The 21,975-nt window shown below is 54.0% G+C and overlaps 1 protein-coding gene and 1 non-coding gene across 3 annotated transcripts in view; both read left to right on the forward strand.

The window, feature by feature from the left end:
• The window catches only part of MYBPC2 (myosin binding protein C2), a 24,442-nt gene continuing 2,467 nt past the window's right edge, over positions 1–21,975 (forward strand). The window contains exons 1-25 of one of the 2 annotated variants that reach the window (XM_049703361.1): positions 1–153; positions 1,856–1,942; positions 2,092–2,240; positions 2,555–2,672; positions 3,490–3,538; positions 3,726–3,785; positions 5,932–6,125; positions 6,373–6,505; positions 8,674–8,798; positions 8,889–8,994; positions 10,483–10,655; positions 12,082–12,247; positions 13,324–13,430; positions 13,670–13,699; positions 13,895–14,034; positions 15,148–15,307; positions 15,397–15,501; positions 15,992–16,180; positions 16,634–16,768; positions 18,227–18,394; positions 18,550–18,638; positions 18,739–18,934; positions 19,192–19,331; positions 20,556–20,715; positions 21,076–21,212. In XM_049703361.1, coding sequence (XP_049559318.1) covers positions 135–153; positions 1,856–1,942; positions 2,092–2,240; positions 2,555–2,672; positions 3,490–3,538; positions 3,726–3,785; positions 5,932–6,125; positions 6,373–6,505; positions 8,674–8,798; positions 8,889–8,994; positions 10,483–10,655; positions 12,082–12,247; positions 13,324–13,430; positions 13,670–13,699; positions 13,895–14,034; positions 15,148–15,307; positions 15,397–15,501; positions 15,992–16,180; positions 16,634–16,768; positions 18,227–18,394; positions 18,550–18,638; positions 18,739–18,934; positions 19,192–19,331; positions 20,556–20,715; positions 21,076–21,212 — 3,135 coding nt within the window. In that variant the 5' untranslated portion in view covers positions 1–134. Of the gene's footprint in view, positions 154–925; positions 1,337–1,855; positions 1,943–2,091; positions 2,241–2,554; positions 2,673–3,489; positions 3,539–3,725; positions 3,786–5,931; positions 6,126–6,372; positions 6,506–8,673; positions 8,799–8,888; positions 8,995–10,482; positions 10,656–12,081; positions 12,248–13,323; positions 13,431–13,669; positions 13,700–13,894; positions 14,035–15,147; positions 15,308–15,396; positions 15,502–15,991; positions 16,181–16,633; positions 16,769–18,226; positions 18,395–18,549; positions 18,639–18,738; positions 18,935–19,191; positions 19,332–20,555; positions 20,716–21,075; positions 21,213–21,975 lie in introns of those variants that run through there. The other variant, XM_033417149.2, reaches the window with a different exon arrangement.
• TRNAG-UCC (transfer RNA glycine (anticodon UCC)) lies at positions 6,781–6,853 on the forward strand. Its single transcript has one exon. It is a non-coding gene; the product is annotated as a tRNA-Gly (tRNA).

The following is a 21,975-nucleotide window of genomic DNA, read 5'->3' on the forward strand; positions in this document are numbered from 1 at the left end:
GCGCGTCTGATGCCTCCCAGGGCCTCCTGGGAGTCTCGGGACTCCTTAAAGGGCTCCCCCCGGGGCCCACCTGTCCTCCTTAAGGCCCATCGGGACACAGCTGCGGTCAGAGGAGAGAGAGCAGGTCCGCCGACATGCCTGAGGAAAAACCAGGTGGATTTGGGGACTCCCTCCCTATGTGGAGACGCGATTCTGTTTTCTGAATGGGGACTGGGGGCTTCTCCCTCCATAGGGTTGGGAGAATGGGGTGCCTTCTCTGTGTGGGGAGGAGCTCCCTTCCTTGTGTGGGATAGGAGGGTCCCATACTTGTATTAGGTGGGAGGGGGTTTCCCCTTCCCTGTGGGGTGGTAGGGGTTCCTTTCTCTGGGGAGTTGGGGGTTTATCTCTGGGTGCAGATGGAGATTCTCTGATTATGAATTTGTGTCCCTTTTTCTCGTTGAGGATGGGAGTCCTGTGGTTGTAGACTGCGGAGTCTTTGCAGGGTGTTTGGGGTCCTCTACATTTGGGGATGGGGTCTTCTGGGAAGGGACCAGGGTCACTTCTCTGAGTGAGGATTGGGGTCTTTCACTGCAGGGGAATGAGGTCCTCAATGTGCCTAGATATTAGAGGTTCAAGGTACAAGGTTGTACAAGGTTGAGGGGGCCTCATTTCAATGGGAATTGGGGCTTCCCCATGTAGGAATTAGGGGACATTCTCCATATAGAGGCTGGTGAGCTTTTCTTCATGTGCAGTTTTGGGGCCCTTCTTTGAATGGGACTGGAGGCATTTCTTTATATGGGGTTGGGGCTTTCTCTCTATGAGGCAGTGAACAGAGGAGACACAAGCCCCCAGGGAGGACCCCTCCTCCCGGGGTGTCCAGTCCGCTGGCACCAGACCAACCAGGCTGAGGGATGGTGGTCCAGCCCCTCGCTGCAGCTGGGGCCCCAGCGGGCCAGGTGCCAGCAGGCAGGACGGGTGCAAGATGCTGTGGTCAGCACGAGTATCCAGTTTCCAGCCCAGGGGAAGAGCTAATTATACCTCCAAGACCTAAAAGGTCAGAGCCTGGTGGCCTGGGTGGATGGGGCATGGCCTGCCTGGGGCAAGGAGAAACCGGATCTCACAGACTCTGGGATTAGAGAGAAATTTACACCTGGACTGCTGGACTCCAGATTCCGAAGGAGGAGGGGCCCAGGGACCTGCACTCCTGGGTTCTGGAAGAGGAGAACGCTGAGCACGTGCTCAACTGTGAATATCTCCTGCCTCACAGCAGCCAAAAATGCCCCCGCAGGCAAAGATGCCACCAAACCGGCTCCCAAGGAAGCCCCGCCTCCAGAGGCTCTTGCAGAGCCCCCCAAAGGTGAGATGGTGTTCCAGAGGGCTGGGCAGAAGCTGGCACCTTATCCCCCAGCCTCCGCTGGCCCCTCTGCACCTTCCCGCTCTCTCTCCTTTAGTCCACCCTCCCCACAGCTCCAGTGCTGACCGCCCTCCCCTGCTCACAGCCTTCCCTGGCTCCCCAGTGCCTCCAGGACAGAGCCTAGCCCCTCAGCCTGGCCTTCAAGCCCCCAGCAACTGGCTCATTCATCACCGAGTCCTGCCCAGCTCTGAATGCCCCAGTCTATCCTCTCCTACCCCAAAGCCCCATTTAAGACCATCCGGTTCACAGATGGGGAAACTGAGGCCCAAAGGGGCGGGGAACCTGGTCACGCAGCTACCTGCATGAAGCGTGGTCTCTCCCAGGTCAGGAGAAGCCACTGTGCCCCAAGGTCTTTGACTGCTGAGCAGAGGGTCCCTCATTCACTCTCAACCCCGCCCCCAAAGTGGCCTGCCGTCCCCTCCCTGGCCGGCCTTAGACCCCCTAATCCTGTCTCCTGAGCAGAAGCCCCACCTGAGGACCAGTCTCCCACCGCTGAGGAGCCCACCGGCATTTTCCTGAAGAAGCCAGCCTCTGTGTCGGTGGAGACTGGTGAGGGGTGCCTCGGGGAGGATCGGGTGGGGGCTGGGCTCCTGGGTCTGAGCGAGGCGGGGCTGGGGTCTCCCGGCTTCCCAGTCCTCTCCGTAGAGTCTTATGACTCCTGCCTGGCCATTCCCTCCCACCTCTCCACCCCCACCCAGGAAAGGATGCCGTGATCTTGGCCAAGTTGAACGGGAAAGAGCTGCCGGACAAGCCAGCCATCAAGTGGTTCAAGGGGAAGTGGCTGGAGCTGGACAGCAAGGGTGGGGCCCGATTCTCCTTCAAGGAGTCCCACGACGCTGCCAGCAATGTGAGGACCCTGTGGGGACTCGAGGGCTTGGGGGCCAGGGCTGGAGATCGTGTGGAGCTCCTTGGTAGGGGTTGTGCCGGGCAGGAGGGAAGAATGTTTGGGCCGGGGCAGGGTGCACCTGGGCACGGCGTGTGCGTGCCCAGAGAGCTCTCAGGGTCAGGGACGCAGGCCCCCAGAGGCCAAGATTGTCCAGGCATGGGAAGAGACAGCTGGCCCTTCCTGGGGGCACTCAGAGTTGTGAGGTGGGCTCTGGGGGAGGTGGGGTGGCACTGGGGGTCGGACATGTGCACCCATACCCCTGGCCTGGCCCCCAGGTATACTCCTTGGAGCTGCACATCGGAAAGGTGGTACTGGGTGACCGCGGCGATTACCGCCTCGAGGTCAAAGCCAAGGACATCTGCGACAGCTGTGCCTTCAAAATTGATGTGGAGGGTACGCTGGCGGGGGTGGGGGCCGGGGGTCTTGGGTCTGGTTGGGGGGATGGATTTGTCAGCCAGGTGTGGGGAGAGTATACTGATGTGGGGACAAGGCGGGCACAGGTTTTCGGAAGATGGAGCACAGAGGCAGGGGTCAGGTTGTTCAAAATAGGGGAGACGATCTACCGGCTTAGAGGGTGAGGAGGTGTAGATTTGGGGGTGAAAAGGTTCAGGGTTTGGGGGTGTTCACGTGGAACTTAGGAGGTGAGTTATGTAGATTCCAGGGTCACAGTGTACAAGCTTGAGAAAGTGGCAGTAAGGGCTCGGGAAGTGACGGTGTCCCAGGTTTTTTTTGTTTTTTGGTTTTTTAAAGTATAATTTCCATTTTATTGTCTACTGTTTATTTCAGGGGAGTCTAAGGGTGGACAGGTTTAGGGTGAGGGTATACAGGATTGATGGGAGGCTACACAGATTTGGGAGCATGTGTATGGAACTCTGAGAGTGTACAGGTTTTGGGGCATCTGCAGCCCAGGATGTGTGGGGACTTAAACATGGAGGGCACAGGGAATGAGGCTGCCCAGCCCCGGGGAGAAGGGCCAGCCGGCCCAGGTGTGAGGGGGATACAGGCCGCTGAGAGAGGGTGGTGCATGGCAGCCAGGGAAATGCGTCTACAAGCAGAGGGTGTCCAGTCCCAAGTGAGAGGGTGTGCTGGCCCAAGAGATGGAGGAAACGGGGTCTGGGGGAGGTTGTGCAGGCCCGGGGTGGGCACTCTTGTTCTTAGATCAGGCCTTGCCTCCAAGCTCACCTTCCCTTCCCCCATTGCCTCTCCCCAGCGCCCAATCAGGACTCCGCTGGGCAGAGTCTAGAAAGCTTCAAGCGTTCGTAAGTGACCCCGGACCCTGGGGAGGGGCAGGAGTATGTCCTGGTGCCAAGGACCATGGGAGGGTGTCCCTTGGGAGGGGCAGCTGTGGGAGAAGGGGAGGATCAGGGAGGGCAAGGAGTGGGGACCCAGGGTGAGTCTGAGGGTCGGGACCTCCATGGGGTTCACACTCCCTCTCAATGGCCACAGGGGTGAAAAGATGCCGGAAGGCAAAGGTGAGCTGGATTTCAGCGGCCTGTTGCAGAAGAGGTGAGTCCACCCCGCCTGGCACAGAAAGGGGAGATGGGGCCTCAAGGAGGAGAAGGATGGTGGGTGAGGCCCCCCTGCCCCCCGTTGCTTCCGCACTGCCATCCCGGGACTCTGCCTCCCCTCCATCTACCCATTCCTTGCCCACCCAGCCACCTGTCCATTCACCCATCCACCCATTCACCCACACCCCTACCCACAGCCCCACCCAACCAACAATCTGCCCATCACTTCTCCTACCTACCCACCCTTTAACCCATCGTCCTCACATCCACTTTCCTGTCCACTCAGGCTCCAATTCACCTACTCATCCACCTGTTCACCCAACCAACCATCCATCCATCCACTTGTCCATTCACCCACCCACCAGGCTGTCCACTCATCCAGCCAGCCAGCCAGCTATTTATCCATCTACCCATCAACCCACCCACTCATCAGCCTGCCCACTCATCTATTCAGGCAACCAGCTACCTATTTATCCATCTACGAATCTACCCATCCACCTACCTGCCCACCGCCCATCCATCTGCCCACATATCCATTCATCTACCCGCCTCTTCCCACTTGTCCGTCCATGCATCGGCCATTACACTCAGCCACCCATTCATTAACCCAATCATTCATCCTTCACCCACCTACCGCATCATCCACTTCCCCATCTACTGAGGCACCCATCTATCCACGTTTCCACCAGCCATCTGTCTACCATGCATCCACCTTCCCATCTGCACCTGTATCTCTCTTTCAACTGAGTCCAACATCCCACCCATCTACTCATCCACCTACCCATCTAGCCAGGCTTTCCTCTGTCAACTGTTCACCTCTTCAACGGCACACCCATCCTCCCAGATAGCTCCCTGTTAGACTCATCTATATGAAGTTGCTATTCTGTAGGTAAAAAATGATTGAATACTGGCAATTTCATATTATTCTACATGATGCTTGTCCAATCACTCAGTTATTCATTATCTGCTGGTCCACGGATCCATCCTTCTACTCACTCAACTATCTCCACAACCAAATCCCCAGAAACTCCATTTACTAATAGATCCATCTGTTTGTCTTTACCCAGCCAACCATCTTCCCAGGCATCTTCCATCAACATATTCACCCAACTGCTCACCCAGCCATCTGCCACCAACTCATCAATCCACCCACTTACCCAGCCATCCTCCATCAACCCATCCACCTGTCTTAATGCCACCCATCCCCTACCAACCTACCCATCCATTGACCCATTCATCCATCAACTTAGCCATCCATGGACCCCTCCACCCATTTACCAGTTCCCCACCTAATGCTCTGTACATCAATCCAGATATTCATATGTCCCCCAAATTCACCCACGCATCTATCCTTCTTTTGTTCCCTCCCCTTCCTTCCTTCTTTCCAGAGATTCACTCTCTCTCACTCATCAAACATCTTCTGAGGCCTCCCGTCTACCAGGCCCTGATGAGGGGACAGGGAGAAGTTTGACTGGTTCCCTGACACTGAGTCGCTCATTGCCTTGGGAAGATGGGTCTGATCCAGCAGACACAGACACAGACCACGACTGTTTAGTGTGGTCAGAGAGAAGGTCCCACGAGGGCCTCGTGAGAGCTCAGAGTGAGGGCAACTGAGGTGCTGGCAGGACAGGGGGTGCCTCATGGAGGAGGGAACTTCGGTACTAGCATTTGTAGGATTGAAGAGCAGGTGGAGATGGGTCATCCAGGCAGGGACAGACGTTGTGCAAAGGCTGGGATGCAGGAGCGAGCCCAGAGTGCTCAGGAAAAGGCAAGTAGGGTGGTTTGGATAGCTGTGGGAGTGTGATGGGACAGAGGGCGAGGTTGTGATTTCGAGGCTGAGTGGCTGGGGTTTCCTCCTGAGGGCAATGGGGAGCTATGGAGGAGTTTTGAGCAGGGAGGGGGTGGCATCTGATGTGGGGGTCAGAAATAGCCCTCTGGGGCCAAGTGGAGAACCGACTGGAGGTGAAGAGATGAGATGAGGTCAGGAGGCCAGGGAGGAGGCTGGAGCAATGGTTCAGGTGGGACAGGATAAGGAATAACAGACCCAGAGAGAGAAAGTGACACAGCAAGTGAGTGGAGAAGGCAGAGGGAGACCCTCACCTCCTCACTCCCTGGTGGCCCCGGCCTGTTCTCTCCACCTTCAGGCAGGTGGTTGAGGAGGAGAAGAGAAAGAAGAAAGATGACGATGATCTAGGCATCCCGCCTGAGATTTGGGAGCTCCTGAAAGGGGCAAAGAAGAGCGAGTATGAGAGGATTGCCTTCCAGTATGGCATCACTGACCTCCGGGGCATGCTGAAGCGACTCAAGAAGACCAAGGTCGAGGTCAAGAAGAGTGCAGGTCAGTGCTGGTCTGAGGGGAGACGGGCCCTGCCCATAGGGACTCCAGCACCATAGGTATCTGATGTTTGGACCCTGGACTTATCTTTTGGAGGTCCTAATCTGAGGAGTAATAGAGATGCCAGTTCTCAGGGGCCTCCAAGTTCACAGGAGGCTCTCTGACCTTGGTGGTCTGGGGAGGGAGACTTGACAGCTCAGGACAGTGAGAACCTCTCAGCTCCATCCCGCTTGCATCCCTCAATCTCCAGCCTTCACGAAGAAGCTGGATCCAGCCTACCAAGTGGACAAAGGCAACAAGATCAAGTTGGTGGTAGAGATTAGCGACCCAGACCTTCCCCTCAAGTGGTTCAAGAACGGTCAAGAAATCAAACCAAGTAGCAAGTATGTGAGAGGGGCAGTCCCCGGGTTGGGGGTATCCAAGTCCCAGAGAGGGAGTCCAGAAATAAGGCTGGCCACTCTTAACCCAGAAAGGGCACTCCCTCATCCATATGAAAAGTGCAAATACCTCGGTAGAAAAACAGACAAAGGCGATGAAGAACAGGAATTCAGTTAGAAGAAACCCAAGTAGCTAATTCACTAAGTACATATTCAACCTTGCAAACACAACCACCACCACCGCTAATAATAACGCAAGTCAAAACAACGGTCTTGGGACTTCCCTGGTGGCCCAGTGGTTAAGACTCTGCACTTCCAATGCAGGAGGCCCGGGTTCGATCCCCGGTCAGGGAACTAAGATCCCGCACGCCACAGCTAAGACCCGGCGCAGCCAAATAAATAAATAAAATAAATATTAACAAACAAACAAACAAAAACCCCACCAACGGCCTTTCTGCTCTCCAAATGGGCAAAAACTTTACAAAATGATAAAATCTGGACTCCCCGGGCTGTCCAGTGGTTAAGACGCAGCGCATCCACTGCAGGGGGCGCGGGTTCGATCCCTGGTTGTGGAACTGAGATCCCCGTATGCCTCATGCCGGGGTGCAGCCCCCCCCCCCAAAAAAGGATAAAACCTAGTGCTGGAGAAGACATAGGGAAATAGGTCCACATGTTACTGGTGGGAATGTAAATTGGCAAATCTCCAAAAGGGCAGTGTATTCTAAAGCCTTTATCTGTTTTTAAAATATTTCTTCATTTTGGCTGTGCCAGGTCTTAGTTGCGGCATGCGGGATCTAGTTCCCCGACCAGGGATCGATCCCAGGCCCCCTGCATTGGGAGAGCGGAGTCTCACCCGCTGGACCACCAGGGAAGTCCCCCCAAAGCCTTTAGATCGTGCAAGCCTAGGTATTTATCGTAAGGGCATGATCATGGTTATGCGTATTTAGCTGCAAGGATGTTCACTGGAACATTTGCTGCTGTAGCAAAAAGTCAAATAACCAAAACATACAATTCCATGTTAAGGTGCTGTGCAGTCACTAAAAAAGATATTCTAAAATTTATACTAACATGGGAAGCTGTTCAAGATTAGTGTTATGTTGTTATGAAGCAGAAACTAACACACCATTGTAAAGCAATTATACTCCAATAAAGATGTAAAAAAAGAAAAAAACAGATTAGTGTTATGTGCGGAAGCACAGTGCTCATCTCTGCTTCACAAAATGTTAATCTACGTGTAGATTAGATATAAAAAGATTGGAAAGAGAGAGGCCAAAATATTTGTAGCTGTTATCTCTTGATGATACAATTATGGATGGGTTCTATTTTTATTATTTTCCCCTCGGCTGTGTTTTCCAAATTTCTCATCACGAGCATTTTGGATAAGATAAAAATTATGTTAATTAAGTTACAGGTTAGGCTTCCCTGGTGGCGCAGTGGTTGAGAGTCCGCCTGCCGATGCAGGGGACACGGGTTCGTGCCCCGGTCCGGGAAGATCCCACATGCCGCAGAGCGGCTGGGCCCGTGAGCCGTGGCCGCTGAGCCTGCGCGTCCGGAGCCTGTGCTCCGCAACGGGAGGGGCCACAGCAGTGAGAGGCCCGCGTACCGCAAAAAAAAACAAAACAAAACAAAAAAAAGATACAGGTTAAGCTGCTGTAACAGAGTCCCCAGAACATATTAATTTAGAGAGAAAGATATTTCTGGCGGATTGAGCTAGACGCAGGTTCCATATTTTTTGGCTACACCATTTCTTGCGGTGGTGTCCTCATCTGCATGATTGAAGCGGGTCATGGGCACATCTGTGTCTATCAGACAGGAAGCTGGAAGGAGAGAAGTCTAGCACAAGCACCGCAAAATTACAGATGACCTTGCAGTTATGCCATCACATCCATTCACATTCTGTTGGTCCAAGCTCAGTGGTGCGGCCCGCCGAGCCACAAAGGAGGGTGGGAAATGTAGTTGTCTAGGTGGGTCGCTGTGTGTCCCTGCTAAATGGAAGAAGACGGGTATGGGTGGACGGTCAGTATTTCTGCTGTGGTTACGTAAATACTAGAAATTGGACCATCGATCTCCTCCCACACAATTTGGCTCTGAGAGGGAGTGGCCTGTCCTGAGGATAGATGGGTCGGTGCAGAATCTCCCCCGTGCCCTGGCTTGAGCTGAGACTTCTGCGTCAGGCACGTGTTTGAGAATGTTGGTAAGAAGCGAATTCTCACCATCAACAAGTGTGCGCTGGCAGACGATGCTGCTTATGAGGTCGTCGTCAAAGATGAGAAGTGTTTCACTGAGGTCTTCGTCAGAGGTGAGGCCGGGATTTGGGCGTGAGCTTGGGGAGTGGGGCTCTGGAGGGCATCCTGAAACTACTGACCTCCTGTCGCCCTGCGCCCCGCAGAACCCCCAGTCTTGATTGTCACACCCCTCGAGGACCAGCAGGTGTTTGTGGGCGACCGGGTAGAAATGGCAGTGGAGGTGTCAGAAGAGGGTGCCCAAGTCATGTGGTAAGTGACTCTTGACCCCTGATCTCCACACAGATGCCCACAGTGTCTTTGTCTCAGTCTTGATCTTTAGGACCTCTCTCTTTTTTTTTTTTAAATTTAATTTTATTAATTTATTTTTGGCTGCGTTGGGTCTTCGTTGCTGCGCGCGGGCTTTCTTTAGTTGAGGCGAGCAGGGGCTACTCTGCCTTGCAGCGCGCGGGCTTCTCACTGCCCTGGCTTCTCTTGTCACGGAACACGGGCTCTAGGCCCGCGGGCTTCAGTAGTTGTGGGGCACAGGCTCAGTAGTTGTGGTACACGGGCTTAGTTGCTCCGTGGCATGTGGGATCTTCCAGGACCAGGGCTCGAGCCCATGTCCCCTGCATTGGCAGGCGGATTCTTAACCACTGAGCCACCAGGGAAGCCCCAGAACCTCTCTTGAAGATTTCAGACCTTTAACCGGTAGTTTCCAGGAGACCTCAGCCTTTCTCTATAAATCCTGATCCTCACCCATGACCTCTTTCTGAAACTTCTGACCTCTCCCCATCCCATCCTCTTCCAGGTCTTTTTCCTGATCCCTGCTATTTCTGATTCTTTAAGTTATTTATTCACCCATTCAACCAATTATCCATGCTTTGACTATTCATTCATGTATCCATCCATCCATCTCCCCAGCCCCCAATCCATCTATCCATCATCTCCCCATCCATCCCATTGATTCATCCATCCATCCACCCACCCGTCCACCCACTCACCCATCTACCCATCCATTCGTCCATTCTTACATCTATTCCCCCTCCAACGAGTCTTTATTGAGCACCTGTTGTGTGTATTGGAGAGAAAATGGAGAGAATATATATTAACATGGCACCTGCCCTTATGGAGTTTATGATCTGGCCAACTGCTGGGGTGGAGTGTGTGTGTGTGTGTGTGTGTGTGTGTTGGAGACAGAAACAGGCATTAATAAAGTCATCACACAAATAAATATCAAAGTTTTATTTTGACAAATATTGATATTGCAGAGGATCAATAACTGATGCTATAACCACTTTTTAATAGGGGAAAAGGACTCAGGAGGTCAGGGAAAGCTTCCTGGAGGAGGTGACGATTGAGATGAGGTTCGAATGATGAGGAGGTAGAAGTGAAGTGGGAGGACTGGCCCAAGCAGGGAAGCACCATTTACTGAGGCCACAATATTTGACATCTCTCTGTGACCCCGAACTTCCTCCATGTTCTGACCTCTCGCCATGACCCTTTTTTTGTGTCTCCTGACCTCCAACTGAGACCTGTGGCCTGTCACCTCTTCTTCCTCTTTTTCTCCCCAACCCCCACCTGTGATCCATCCATTCTAGACACCTCTGTCAACCTTTGTCTCTCCTCCTTTGCGTGATCTCCCTTCTGACTCCTGATTCCTGCTCAGGACTGTCTGTCTGGCCCCTCACTCACCTCTGACATCCAGACTCCAGCCTAAGCGGGCCCCTCACTTCCCCCCTTCCTGTCCCCTCCACCCAGGACGAAAGATGGTGTGGAACTGACGCGGGAGGATTCCTTCAAGTCCATGTACCGCTTCAAGAAGGATGGGAAGCGTCACATCCTCATCTACTCGGATGTGACCCTGGCGGATAGTGGTCACTACCAGGTCATGACCAACGGCGGCCAGTGTGAGGCGGAGCTCATCGTGGAAGGTAGGGGGCCTCCCCGTGGGGCAGGGAGCCGCATTGCGCATGCTTCAACGCGCCACTCAAAGTTGCCCAAGCCCCAAATCTTGGAGCTGTCCCTGACTCCTTCTTTGCCTCATACCCTACATTTGATTCACCAGCAAATCCCGGTGGCTCCACCTTCAAAGGATATCCTGAATCTCACCACTTCTCTCCACCTCCATTGCCCTCACCTGGCCCAGGTCTCCATCCCCGCCCCCCATACCCTGGACTGTGGCAATAGTCTCTTCACTGCTCTCTCTGTTTCTACACTTGCGCCTCAACCCTGACTCCAGCCAGAGTGATCCTTGTAAAATGTCAGGTGGTGAAAACTGAACACATTCTGTGGTCTAGTTCACAGGACTGGACCCATGTCGGTTTCCTGGTTTGGATAGTGGACTACAGTTACGAGAGATGTCACCATTGGGGGGAGCTGGGTGAAGGGTACATGGGACTCTATGTGCTATTCCTCCCCCCTTTTTTTTCTATGTGCTATTTTTACAAACTCCTGTGAGTCTGTAATATTTTCAATATAAAAAGTAAAAAAAAAAAAAAAAAAAGCCCGAAGTCATTAATAGGCCAGATAAGTGATGGTAGTTCCCTCTGTAGCCATAAAAAAGAACAATTTTTAGTTAGTGATTTGGAAGGGTTTCCAAGATGTGTTGTTAGGTGAAGAAGCATATATGCCGCTATTTGTATGGAGGGGAAAGAGAGGAAGCAAGGGAAGGAGGGGGGGAGGGAGGAAGGAAGGAAGGAAGGAAGAAGGGAATGAACTGTGTGTACATCTTTGCTTTTCTGGCTATGAACTGGCTATAGTGTCTTTGGAGAAGGGATCGAGACCGGTACGATTGGAAGTGGGTGGGTGAGAGATTTCCCGCTCTATATCTACATCCTCTCATCATTTTATTTTTAAGCCATACAAGTGCATTGTTTTATTTAAAAAATTAAAAAGAAAATGTAAGTCAGATCGCAGCCATGTTCCCAACACCCTCCAGCAGTTTCCACCTCACTCGGAGTCAATGCAAAGTGCTCTCCATGGCCCACGGGATGTGTCCTGCCTGTGCCGTCTCCCACGTCTGCTTTGCTCCCTCCGCACCAGCCTGCTGGCTGTTTCCCAAACCAACAAGCCTGCTTTCCTCTGCAGGGCCTTTGCACATGCTGTGCCCTCTACCTGGGAGCCTTCTGCGGCCTCCCTGCCATCCCTCAGGCCTCATCGCTCCCTCTAGTTATTGGTTTGTGTGTTTCCCATTCACTGTCTGTCTCCCCACTAGAACGTGAGCTCACGAGGCCCACAGATTGTTTCACGGCCAGAATCCCAAGAACCTGGGACACTGCTTGGCCCATAATGGGTGTTCGCCAGTCTTTGTGGACTGCCCGCAGTTTGATGGCCCCATCTCCTTCCCTCCCCATCCAGAGAAACAGCTGGAGGTCCTGCAGGACATCGCAGATGTGACGGTGAAGGCCTCAGAACAGGCCATGTTCAAGTGTGAGGTGTCCGATGAGAAGGTCACGGGCAAGTGGTACAAGAATGGGGTCGAGGTGCGGCCCAGCAAGAGGATCACCATGTCCCACATCGGGAGGTGCGGAGTGGACTGCGGACGTGGTCTGCAGACTTTGTGGTTTAAAAGAACAAGGGTTTAGGGAATTCCCTGGCGGTCCAGTGGTTAGGACTCTGTCCTCACTGCCATGGCCTGGGTTCAATCCCCGGTCGGGGAACTAAGGTCCCACAAACCGTGCAGGACTGCGAAAAAACAAAACAAACGACAACAATAAAACACAAGGGTTTATTTCATTGTGAGTCTCAGGGTTGGTGGGAGGCTGGCTGATCTCGGATGGCCGTCTTCCTGGGCTCCCTCAGGCCCTCACCTGGGTCAACTGGGCTGCCTCCACTCTGGTTCGTGGGACGTCTCATTCCCCAGGAGGCTGGTCCTGACATATTCACGTGGCCAACACAGGTGTCCCGAGAGAGAGCAGAAGCGAAGAGGGCCTCTGAGGGCTGGGCTGGGCGCTGTCCCAGTGTCACTTCCACTATATCCTATGGGGCAAAGGAGGTCACAGGCGGCAAGGTCTCCTTGCAAGGGTCACGGCTACAGGACAGGAAACTTGTGACTATATTTGCAAACAGTCAATTTTGGCGGGGAGGCCATCTAGCTAGGGAAACGGGGCTGGAATTCAAAGCGTAGCACGTGGACACCTGAGATAAACACCTGGTAATCTGCAGAATGCCGAGAACCACTGTGATGCCAGCAGAACATCGTGCCCCTGTGGATTTCCTGATCATAGCTCTTGGCAGACGTAGACTTTTTCTGGGTTCTGTGTGAGGCCCCTGCCTGCTGATGGTGTCAGTAATGCTGAGAACTAATCTTAATGCTTTACAGCGCACTTACCAGGTGCCAGGGAGTCTTCTAAATGCCTTACAACAACCCCCTTGTAGATTGTGAACATTACCTCTATTTTATAGATGAAGAAACGGAGGCACAGAGAGGTTAAGTGACTTGCCCGAGGTCACACAGCTAGTAAGGGGCAGAGCGAGATTTGGGTCCAGGCACTAGCATTGCATTGAACGCGGGGATCGCATGGCGGCGCGTGTGTCTCCGCGGTGGTCCCCAGGGCGACCTGGCCTGACCTTTGCCCTGCACCCCCCCACTCCCCCTAGGTTCCACAGATTGACGATTGACGATGTTCGCCCTGAGGATGAGGGAGACTACACGTTTGTGCCCGACGGCTATGCCCTGTCCCTCTCGGCCACACTCAACTTCCTGGGTGAGGATACCTCCTTGTCTCCCCCCTGAGTGCCAGAGCACCCGCCCTCCCAGACCCCAACCCCCTTCAGGATTAAGTTTCCCTAACTGTACGCTGGGGGTGACAGCAGGTGCTTGTGGGAGGAGGGACAGTCATGGGCCTGAGTCTACCTCCCAACCCCTCAGGTCCCAGGGTGATGGGGTGTGAGGGGGGGATAAGGGGCCCCATTGACCTAACCATCAGTCTTCTTTGTCCTCCAGAAGTCACGGTGGAGTACGTCCCCAAGCAAGGTAGGGACCAGAGGCTGCTGTGGTCCTTAGGCTGGGGGCCTGGACTCCTGGCTCTGAGGGCAGAGGGGCAGGGGACCTGGACCGCTGGTTCTCTGTGGCTGTTGGAAGCCAGCTTCTCAGGAGATCCTCTGGAGGGGATGGGGAGGGCCCAGCTGCCCACTCCCAAGTTCCCCAGAATCTCTCCTCTGCCACCAGAGCCACCAAAGATCCACCTGGACTTCTCGGGCAAGACCTCGGAAAACACAATTGTGGTCGTGGCTGGAAACAAGCTGAGGCTGGACGTGTCCATCACAGGGGAGCCCCCTCCTGTCGCCACCTGGATGAAGGAGGATGAGGTAGGTGGAGCTTCCCCTGTGCCCTGACTTCTCCCTCTCAGCTCTGCTGGGTGACTTTAGGCAAGCTCGTTGCCCTCTCTGAGCTTCAGTTTCATTGTCTGTAAAATGAGGAATTTGATTCCTTCTTCAGAGGGTTGTTTTGAAGATTGGAGATTATGTTTGTTCACCACATGGTTCTGGCCTAGCACGTGATGAGTGCTCCAACCATTCATCCATCCACCCATCCATCCATCCATGAACCCATTAATCAGTCAATCAGTCCTGCCATCCATTAGTTCATCCATCTAACCATCTTTCCATTCATCAGTTCATTGATTGATTAATGAATTCATCCAGTAATTAATCCATTTGTCCATTTATCCATGAATCAATCCACTTATCCATCCATCCATCCAACAAATATTTTCATCTTGTATGTTCCAGGCCCTGAAACAGTTCAATTTTTCTTCTCTCCTCTGGGCTTCCGTTTCCTCTTCTGTAAAACGGATAGACTTGACTCAGTCTTCATTCATTCCTTCACTCAGCAAACACCCCCTGATGTTTCCTGTATGTCAGGCTCTTGCATAGGCATTGAGGATACAACCATGAATCAGATGCAGCCCCTGCCTTCCTGGAGCCTTCACTTTTGGAGAGAGGCAGACACGTGCCCAAACAGTCACAGTTCAGGGTGATCAGGGCTGAGAGAAAGGGAGGTACCAGAAGCTATGAGGATTCTGTCATAGCAGTCAGAGTGGGCTGTCACTTTCAGCTGAGGGCAGCCAGGAGTGCTTTCCAGAAGAGGCGACTTCTGGGTGGGTTCTAAAGGATGGGTAACGGTATAGCAGAGAGAGAAGTGGGTCAGGGCATTGCATGCCTTGGGGATCAGCTTTGCAAACTCTTGGGGATGAGACAGCCTGGCGTTTTTAATGAAGGGTGGTGTTTGGAAGGCAAGGAGGGCAGTGGCAGGGGGGTGATGAGGCTGGGGGCAGACAGCAGGTCCACTTGTGCTGGGTCCACATCCTGTGTATTGTGTGGTCACGGGGAGCCATTGGAGACTGTTGGGCAGGGGAGGGGTGGAGGCCGGTCTGGGTCTTGAGAGAGGTAGAAAAAGGCCATCTGGTGGGCTGTGTTCAGGTGTTCTCAAGCACTGAGGGCAGGGTCCACATCGAGAAGCAGAAAGACACCAGCAGCTTCGTGATCGAGAGCACGGAGCGAGCTGACGAGGGCCGCTACACCATCAAGGTCACCAACCCCGTCGGCGAGGACATGGCCACCATCTTCCTGCGGGTTGTGGGTGAGCAGAGGGGAGCAAGGGGGCTGAGCCAGGGGGGGTTCCCCGAGGCCATGAGGTGTCCTCTGACCATCCTGCCTCCCCTTCCCCAGATGTCCCAGATCCCCCGGAGGCTGTGCGTGTCACATCGGTTGGAGAAGACTGGGCCACCCTAGTCTGGGAGCCACCCAAGTATGACGGGGGACAGATGGTCACCGGTGAGTGCCCGTGTGCCACAGTGCCCATGACCTCTGATGACCTCCCCGTCCCCTGACTTCTCCTTGACCTCCAAGAGTCCCTATAGCATCCTCAGTGACCACCCTCGGAAACTCGGTTTTCCATCTTCAATATCTCACAATCCCTTTTGCCTTCCCTATCATTCTTTACTCCCCAGCAACCTGGGAACCCTCCCTTTGGCTAACAGCCTAGGATTTTCTGCGACTCCTTACGCCCTGATTCATGACCTCCTTACGCCCTGATTCATGACCTCCTTACGCCCTGATTCATGACCTGTGGCCCTTCTTGATCCCTGGCCCCATGACGGGTAACCTCTGACTGCTCTGTGACCCTGAGATCAACTCAAGAGTCACGGCCTCAGACCTCTCAGAGTCATGTGACCTTTTGATGTGCCTTTGACTGCCCCAACTGACCTGGGACCCCAGGCCTCCCCATGACTTCCCACTTCTCTCTGCTTGCGGGGGCCTCCAGGGTACCTCCTGGAGCGGAAGAAGAAGGGCTCTCAGCACTGGATGAAGCTGAACTTCGAGGTCTTCACGGAGACCACCTATGAGTCCACCAATATGATCGAGGGCATCCTCTACGAGATGCGGGTCTTTGCTGTCAACGCCATTGGGGTCTCCCAGCCCAGCGGCAAAACCAAGCCCTTCATGCCTATTGGTGATGCCCCTCTGCACCCTCACCGAGCCCCCGTCCACCTCTGACCCATGGCCTGCCCGTCACTGATCTCTAACCCTACACCCTGGCCTTGACTCCCTTGACTCCGCTGACGTCTGTCCCCTCTCATCCAACAACTCAAGACATTGACCCCCCCAGCCCCACGCATCGTCCTGACCTCTTCCTGACCCAGTACAACAGCCACCGACCTCTATGATCCTAGACTCCATGCTGTCCCCCGAATATGGCATTGACCTCTGACCTACCACACAGACACCTATCCCTGCCCTTGGAGACCTCACGATTCCTTGAGATCTTGTTTTAATGACCCGTGATGCCACATCCTTGCTCCCTGACCTTTGGCCCACCATATTGATCCCTTTCCTGACCAGTGACTCCAGCTCTGACCCCTGAGCCCTCATTTACCCCACCTCCCCTTTCCCTGGATCCTTACAGCACCCACAAGTGAACCCCAGCACCTGACAGTGGAGGATGTGACGGACACCACCACCACCCTCAAGTGGCGGCCCCCAGATAGGATTGGGGCAGGTGGCATCGATGGGTACCTGGTGGAGTACTGCGTGGAAGGCTGTGAGTTACCCCGTCTGGCCTGGTGGGGGGCGGTGGCACACACACAGTCCCAGAGGCCTGCAAATAGGGCAGTGCAGGGACAGATCTCTGCCATAGCGAACGGCCCTTCTGTCTGTGCCTGCCTGAATCCCTGGGATGGGATGGGTCAAGCCAGGCCTCCAGTGACCGGCTTGTCCTCTCTCCCTACCCCCTCCCTCCCCTACACCCATCCTCCACATAGTGATACCTTTTTATCCATCCATCCAAGTATTTATCTACTACCTATGTTGCTCCTCCTGTGTTCTATCTAGTTATCCATTCATCTACCCATCCAACCAATCTTTCATCCATCCATCCATCCATTCTTCCATCCATGTATCCTTCCTTCCTTCTTTTCCTTCCTTCTTTTTCACCTATTTCTCCCTCCCTCCCTCCCTTCTTTCCTTCTTTTTCTCCAGTTGCCCACCCAGTCATCCATCCAACCATCTCTCTATCCATCTGAAAATTTTTTGGATCATTTAACTATCCATCCATCCAGTAACATTGTTTTCATCCATGTATCTATCGCTTCACCACTATGGTTCTTCTCTCCCTCTCTTCTTTCCATCCATCCGTTTGCCTATATGACCATCCAACCGTCTAATTATGCATTGTTTCTCCATCTGTCTGTCCATCCACCTATCCATATTTCCACACATCCCACTCTCAATCCTCCACGGAACAAACATGTATTGAGCACTGACTCCATGCCAGGCCCAGTGCCTCGGCTCTGGGGATATCTCAGACATGGTCCTCTCACTGGGGAGACAGACAAGATCATTTTGACACTGTATCCCAGGCTTTAAGTCAGACAGTTGTGGGTTCCAATCCTGTCCCTTCACCTTGTAACTGTGTGACCTTGGGCAAACCTCTAAGCCTCAGTTTCCTCATCTAAAAATGGCGAAAGCAGTTTCCATTTTGACGGGATACAGTGATGACAGGATTTGGGGATGCATGTAAATGATGGAAGGGTGGTCTCTGGTCAATTTCTTCCTTTTCTCTTCCCAGCACTCTTTACCCAGTTCCTACCCTTGCCCACCCCTCCGCAATCTGTCTTTCAGAACCTATTATACTTTTGTTAGAGTTCACCCTGTTGATTGTTGGTCTGACTCACACTGGTTCACCAACCCATGGCAATAGAACCACGATGGAAAAGCCCATTTGCAAGCAGGAAATCCGAGGAGCTGTCTGTAACTACCACCCCAACCCCTTACCCTCTCTGAGCCTCAGTTTCCTCATCTCTAAAATGGGGATAACAGAATGGAGGCAGGAGTTAATGCGCTACCATTAATTAGCTCCAACCTGGTCATAAGAAATGCTCAAGAAATGTCAGTTGCAGCTACTCACTGCGGTGGGGCCCTAGGTGCTGAAAGGACACAAACGGAGGGGCCCCTAGGAAGGTCTTGAAGGAAGATCCCCAGCCTCGCTCCTCTCTCCTAGCTGACGAGTGGGTCCCTGCTAACACGGAACTGGTGGAGCGCTGTGGCTTCACCGTCAAGGACCTCCCCACGGGAGCCAGAATCACCTTCCGCGTCGTTGGGGTCAACATCGCGGGGCGCAGCCAGCCGGCCACCCTGGCCCAGCCGGTCACCATCCAGGAGATTGTGGGTGAGGACTCCTGACCCCCGACTCTGCTCTCCTAAAGACCAAGTCGGTGTCATCATTAGGGCCTCCCCCGACAGCCTCATCGCCCCTGGTCTGTCTGTCCCTCCGTCGAGTCCCTCTGCCCGGCGCTGAGCCCCTCCCTGGGTTTGTGCCCTCAGAGCAACCCAAGATCCGGCTGCCCCGCCACCTCCGCCAGACTTACATCCGCAAAGTGGGGGAGCATATTAACCTCGTCATTCCCTTCCAGGTGCGTCGAGCTGGGGTCGGGGGTGGGGCAGGGGTGAGGGGTCAGCTTCTGCGGGTGAGACCCGGGCTAACCTCGCCGCCCGCCCCGCCTTCCCGCACAGGGAAAGCCGAGGCCGCAGGTGACGTGGACGAAGGGCGGGGCGCCCATAGACACCTCCCACGTGCTCGTGCACACCAGCACCTTAGACACAGTGTTCTTCGTGCGCGAGGCTGCCCGCTCAGACTCCGGGGAGTACGAGCTCAGCGTGCAGATCGAGAACATGAAGGACACGGCCACCATCCACATTCGGGTCGTGGGTGCGCAGCCCGCAGGCGGCGGCGATGAGGGGGGAGGGGAGGAGATGGGCGGGGATGAGGAGGACCCAGGACAGGGGAAAGTGGAGAGACTGGGACGGGGGAGGGTGTGAGGTGGCAGTGGGTCAGAAGGGGAGGAAATGGGAGTGGGAAAAAGCCTAAGAGAGATCAGAGGGTGTGGGGATGGACAGGGGAGAGGAGGTGAGGCACTGGACGTTTAGGGATGCTTGGGATGACATAACACGCGCCCCATCTTCCAGAAAAGGCAGGGCCACCGGAGAACGTGATGGTGAAGGAGGTGTGGGGCACCAACGCGCTGGTGGAGTGGAAGCCCCCCAAGGATGACGGCAACAGTGAGATCACCGGGTATTTCGTCCAGAAGGCCGACAAGAAAACCATGGTGAGAGACTAGAGGGGCCCGGGGTGGAGTGGACTTGGGGGGAGAAAAGCTGGCCAGATTGTCAGAGCAGGTGTGTTGTTCCCATTTCCCAGCTGGGGAAACTGAGGCACCGGGAAATTTGGGAGAATGGGCCGGGACAGGGAGGAAAGCCTTTGGGCTGAGATTTGGTGCATAACAGATTTTCTCTTTTTTTTGGTGGTGCTGGGTGGCTTGAGGGATCTCATTTCCCCAACCAGGGATTGAACCCGGGCCCAGTAGTGAAAGCCTGGAATCCTAATCCCTAGGCCACCAGGGAACTCTTTAATAGGTTTTCTTTTTCTTTCTTTTGTATTGAGGTAAAATTCCTCTAGCCAAATTTCGCATTAACCGTTTTCAAGTGGCATTTCACACCTTCCCAATGTTGTGCAGCCACCCCGTCTATTTAGTTCCAAGACATTTTCATTACCTCCAAAGGAAACCCCTTGTCCGTGGGGCAGCCACTGCCCTTTCCCTCCCACCCAGTCCCTGGCAACCCCCCATCTGCTTCCTGTCCCCGTGGACCGGCCCCTCCTGGACATTTCTTATGGACACAGTCACACACTCTGTGGCCTTTTGTGTCTGGCTCGTTTCACTCAGCACCGCATTTTCCAGGTTCACCCACATTGTAGCAGGTATCCGTGCAGCTGAGTCCTAGGCCTGGTTTTTGTTTGTTTGTTTTTTTGCGGTACGCGGGCCTCTCACTGTTGCGGCCTCTCCCGTTGCGGAGCACAGGCTCCGGACGCGCAGGCTCAGCGGCCGTGGCTCATGGGCCCAGCCGCTCCGCGGCATGTGGGATCTTCCCGGACCGGGGCACGAACCCGCGTCCCCTGCATCGGCAGGCGGACTCTCAACCACTGCGCCACCAGGGAAGCCCCTAGGCCCTGTTTTTTTGTTTGATTTTTGTTTTTGGCTGTGCAGTGCAGCTTGCAGGATCTTAGTTCCCCTACCAGGGATTGAACCTGTGCCTCCTGCAGTGGAAGCGTGGGGTCCTAACCACTGGACCACCAGGGAATTCCCCTACCAGTCCCTGGTTTGAATGGACCATGTTTTGCTTGTCCATTCATCCACTGATGGGCACCTGGGTTGTTCCCACCTTCCGGCCATTGTGAACAGAGCTGCTGGGGAACAGTGGGTTTTATGAGCGAGGCGCCCGCTTGGGTCCATGTCCCTGACTCTCCCGGCCCCTCCCCGTCCCCCATGCCGTAGGAGTGGTTCAACGTCTACGAACACAACCGGCAAACCTCCTGCACCGTATCAGACCTCATCATGGGCAACGAATACTATTTCCGAGTTTACAGTGAGAACATCTGTGGGCTCAGCGACTCGCCTGGCGTCTCCAAGAACACGGCCTGCATCCTCAAGACAGGTATGGCTACTGCCACCGTTCCGAGGGGGCCAGTCCCAGTTCCCCCTCTCTCTCTGTTTTTTTTTTTTTTTAATTGGAGTGTAGTTGATTTACAATGTTGTGTTAGTTTCAGGTGTACAGCTAAGTGATTCAGTTATACATATACATATATCCGTTCTTTTTCAGAGTCTTTTCCCATATAGGTTATTACAGAATAGTGAGTAGCGTCCCCTGTGCTCTACAGTAGGTCCTTGTTGGTTATCTATTTTCGATATAGTCTCCCTCCCTGCACTCAGAGTTGATGGCAGCTGGTGCTGGAGGAGAAGTGGTCCGGGGACAGTGAAGACCAGTCCCTTTACAGGTGTGTCACCCCTCCCCCAGGTGTCACCTTCAAACTGCCTGAGTACAAGGAGCATGACTTCCGAACGCCTCCCAAGTTCCTGACGCCTCTACCTGACCGGGTGGTCGTGGCTGGTTACGCTGCAGCTCTCAACTGTGCCGTCAGAGGCTACCCGAAGGTGCCGTGTGTGTGTGTGTGTGTGTGTGTGTGTCTGTGTGTGTGTGTGTCTGTGTGTGTGTGTCTGTGTGTGTGTGTGTGTGCGTGCACGCACGTAGTGTGTGTAATGTGTAACCCTGTAGGGAATTCATCATCGAGGTGAAGCCCCATTGCCTGCGCGCCACACGGGCTCTTCCTCCCTGAGTTCTCTCTCTGCTCCTGGGATTTGCTCACTTTTAACCCACTTCCTGTCTCTCTGCTCTAACCAGAGCCCAAGTCTCAGCTCACTACACTGACTTCCCTCAAAAACAGAAACCTTTGGGGCGGAGGGGGTCTAAACCTGCAGGGCTCCTTGGCGTCTTCCTGCCCTGTCTGGTTTCCAGACTACTGTCTGCGAATGTGGACACTTGCAACCTTGAACTCCAAGGACCCACCTAGACCAGCGGCTGGCAAACTACGGCCCTCGGGCCAAATCCGCCTGCCACCGGTTTCTCTGAGATATTTTTTTTTTTGGCTGTGCCACGTGGCTTGTGGGATCTTAGTTCCCCGACCAGGGATTGAACCCGGGCCCTGGCAGTGAAAGCGCCGAGTCCAAACCACTGGACCGCCAGGGGATAAATAATTTTTAAAACGGTTTTTTCTTTTTCTGTTTTGTTATCTTGCTTTCACGTTAATGGTTTGTGTGTGGTCCATGACCCAGAGACCACAGAGCCCCAAAAGCCTAAAATATTGACTGCCTGGCCCTTTTGACACATTTTGCCAACTTTTAGCGTCAGCTGCTGTAG

Source organism: Orcinus orca, chromosome 20 (genome assembly GCF_937001465.1).
Source record: "Orcinus orca chromosome 20, mOrcOrc1.1, whole genome shotgun sequence".
NCBI classification, from domain to species: domain Eukaryota; kingdom Metazoa; phylum Chordata; class Mammalia; order Artiodactyla; family Delphinidae; genus Orcinus; species Orcinus orca.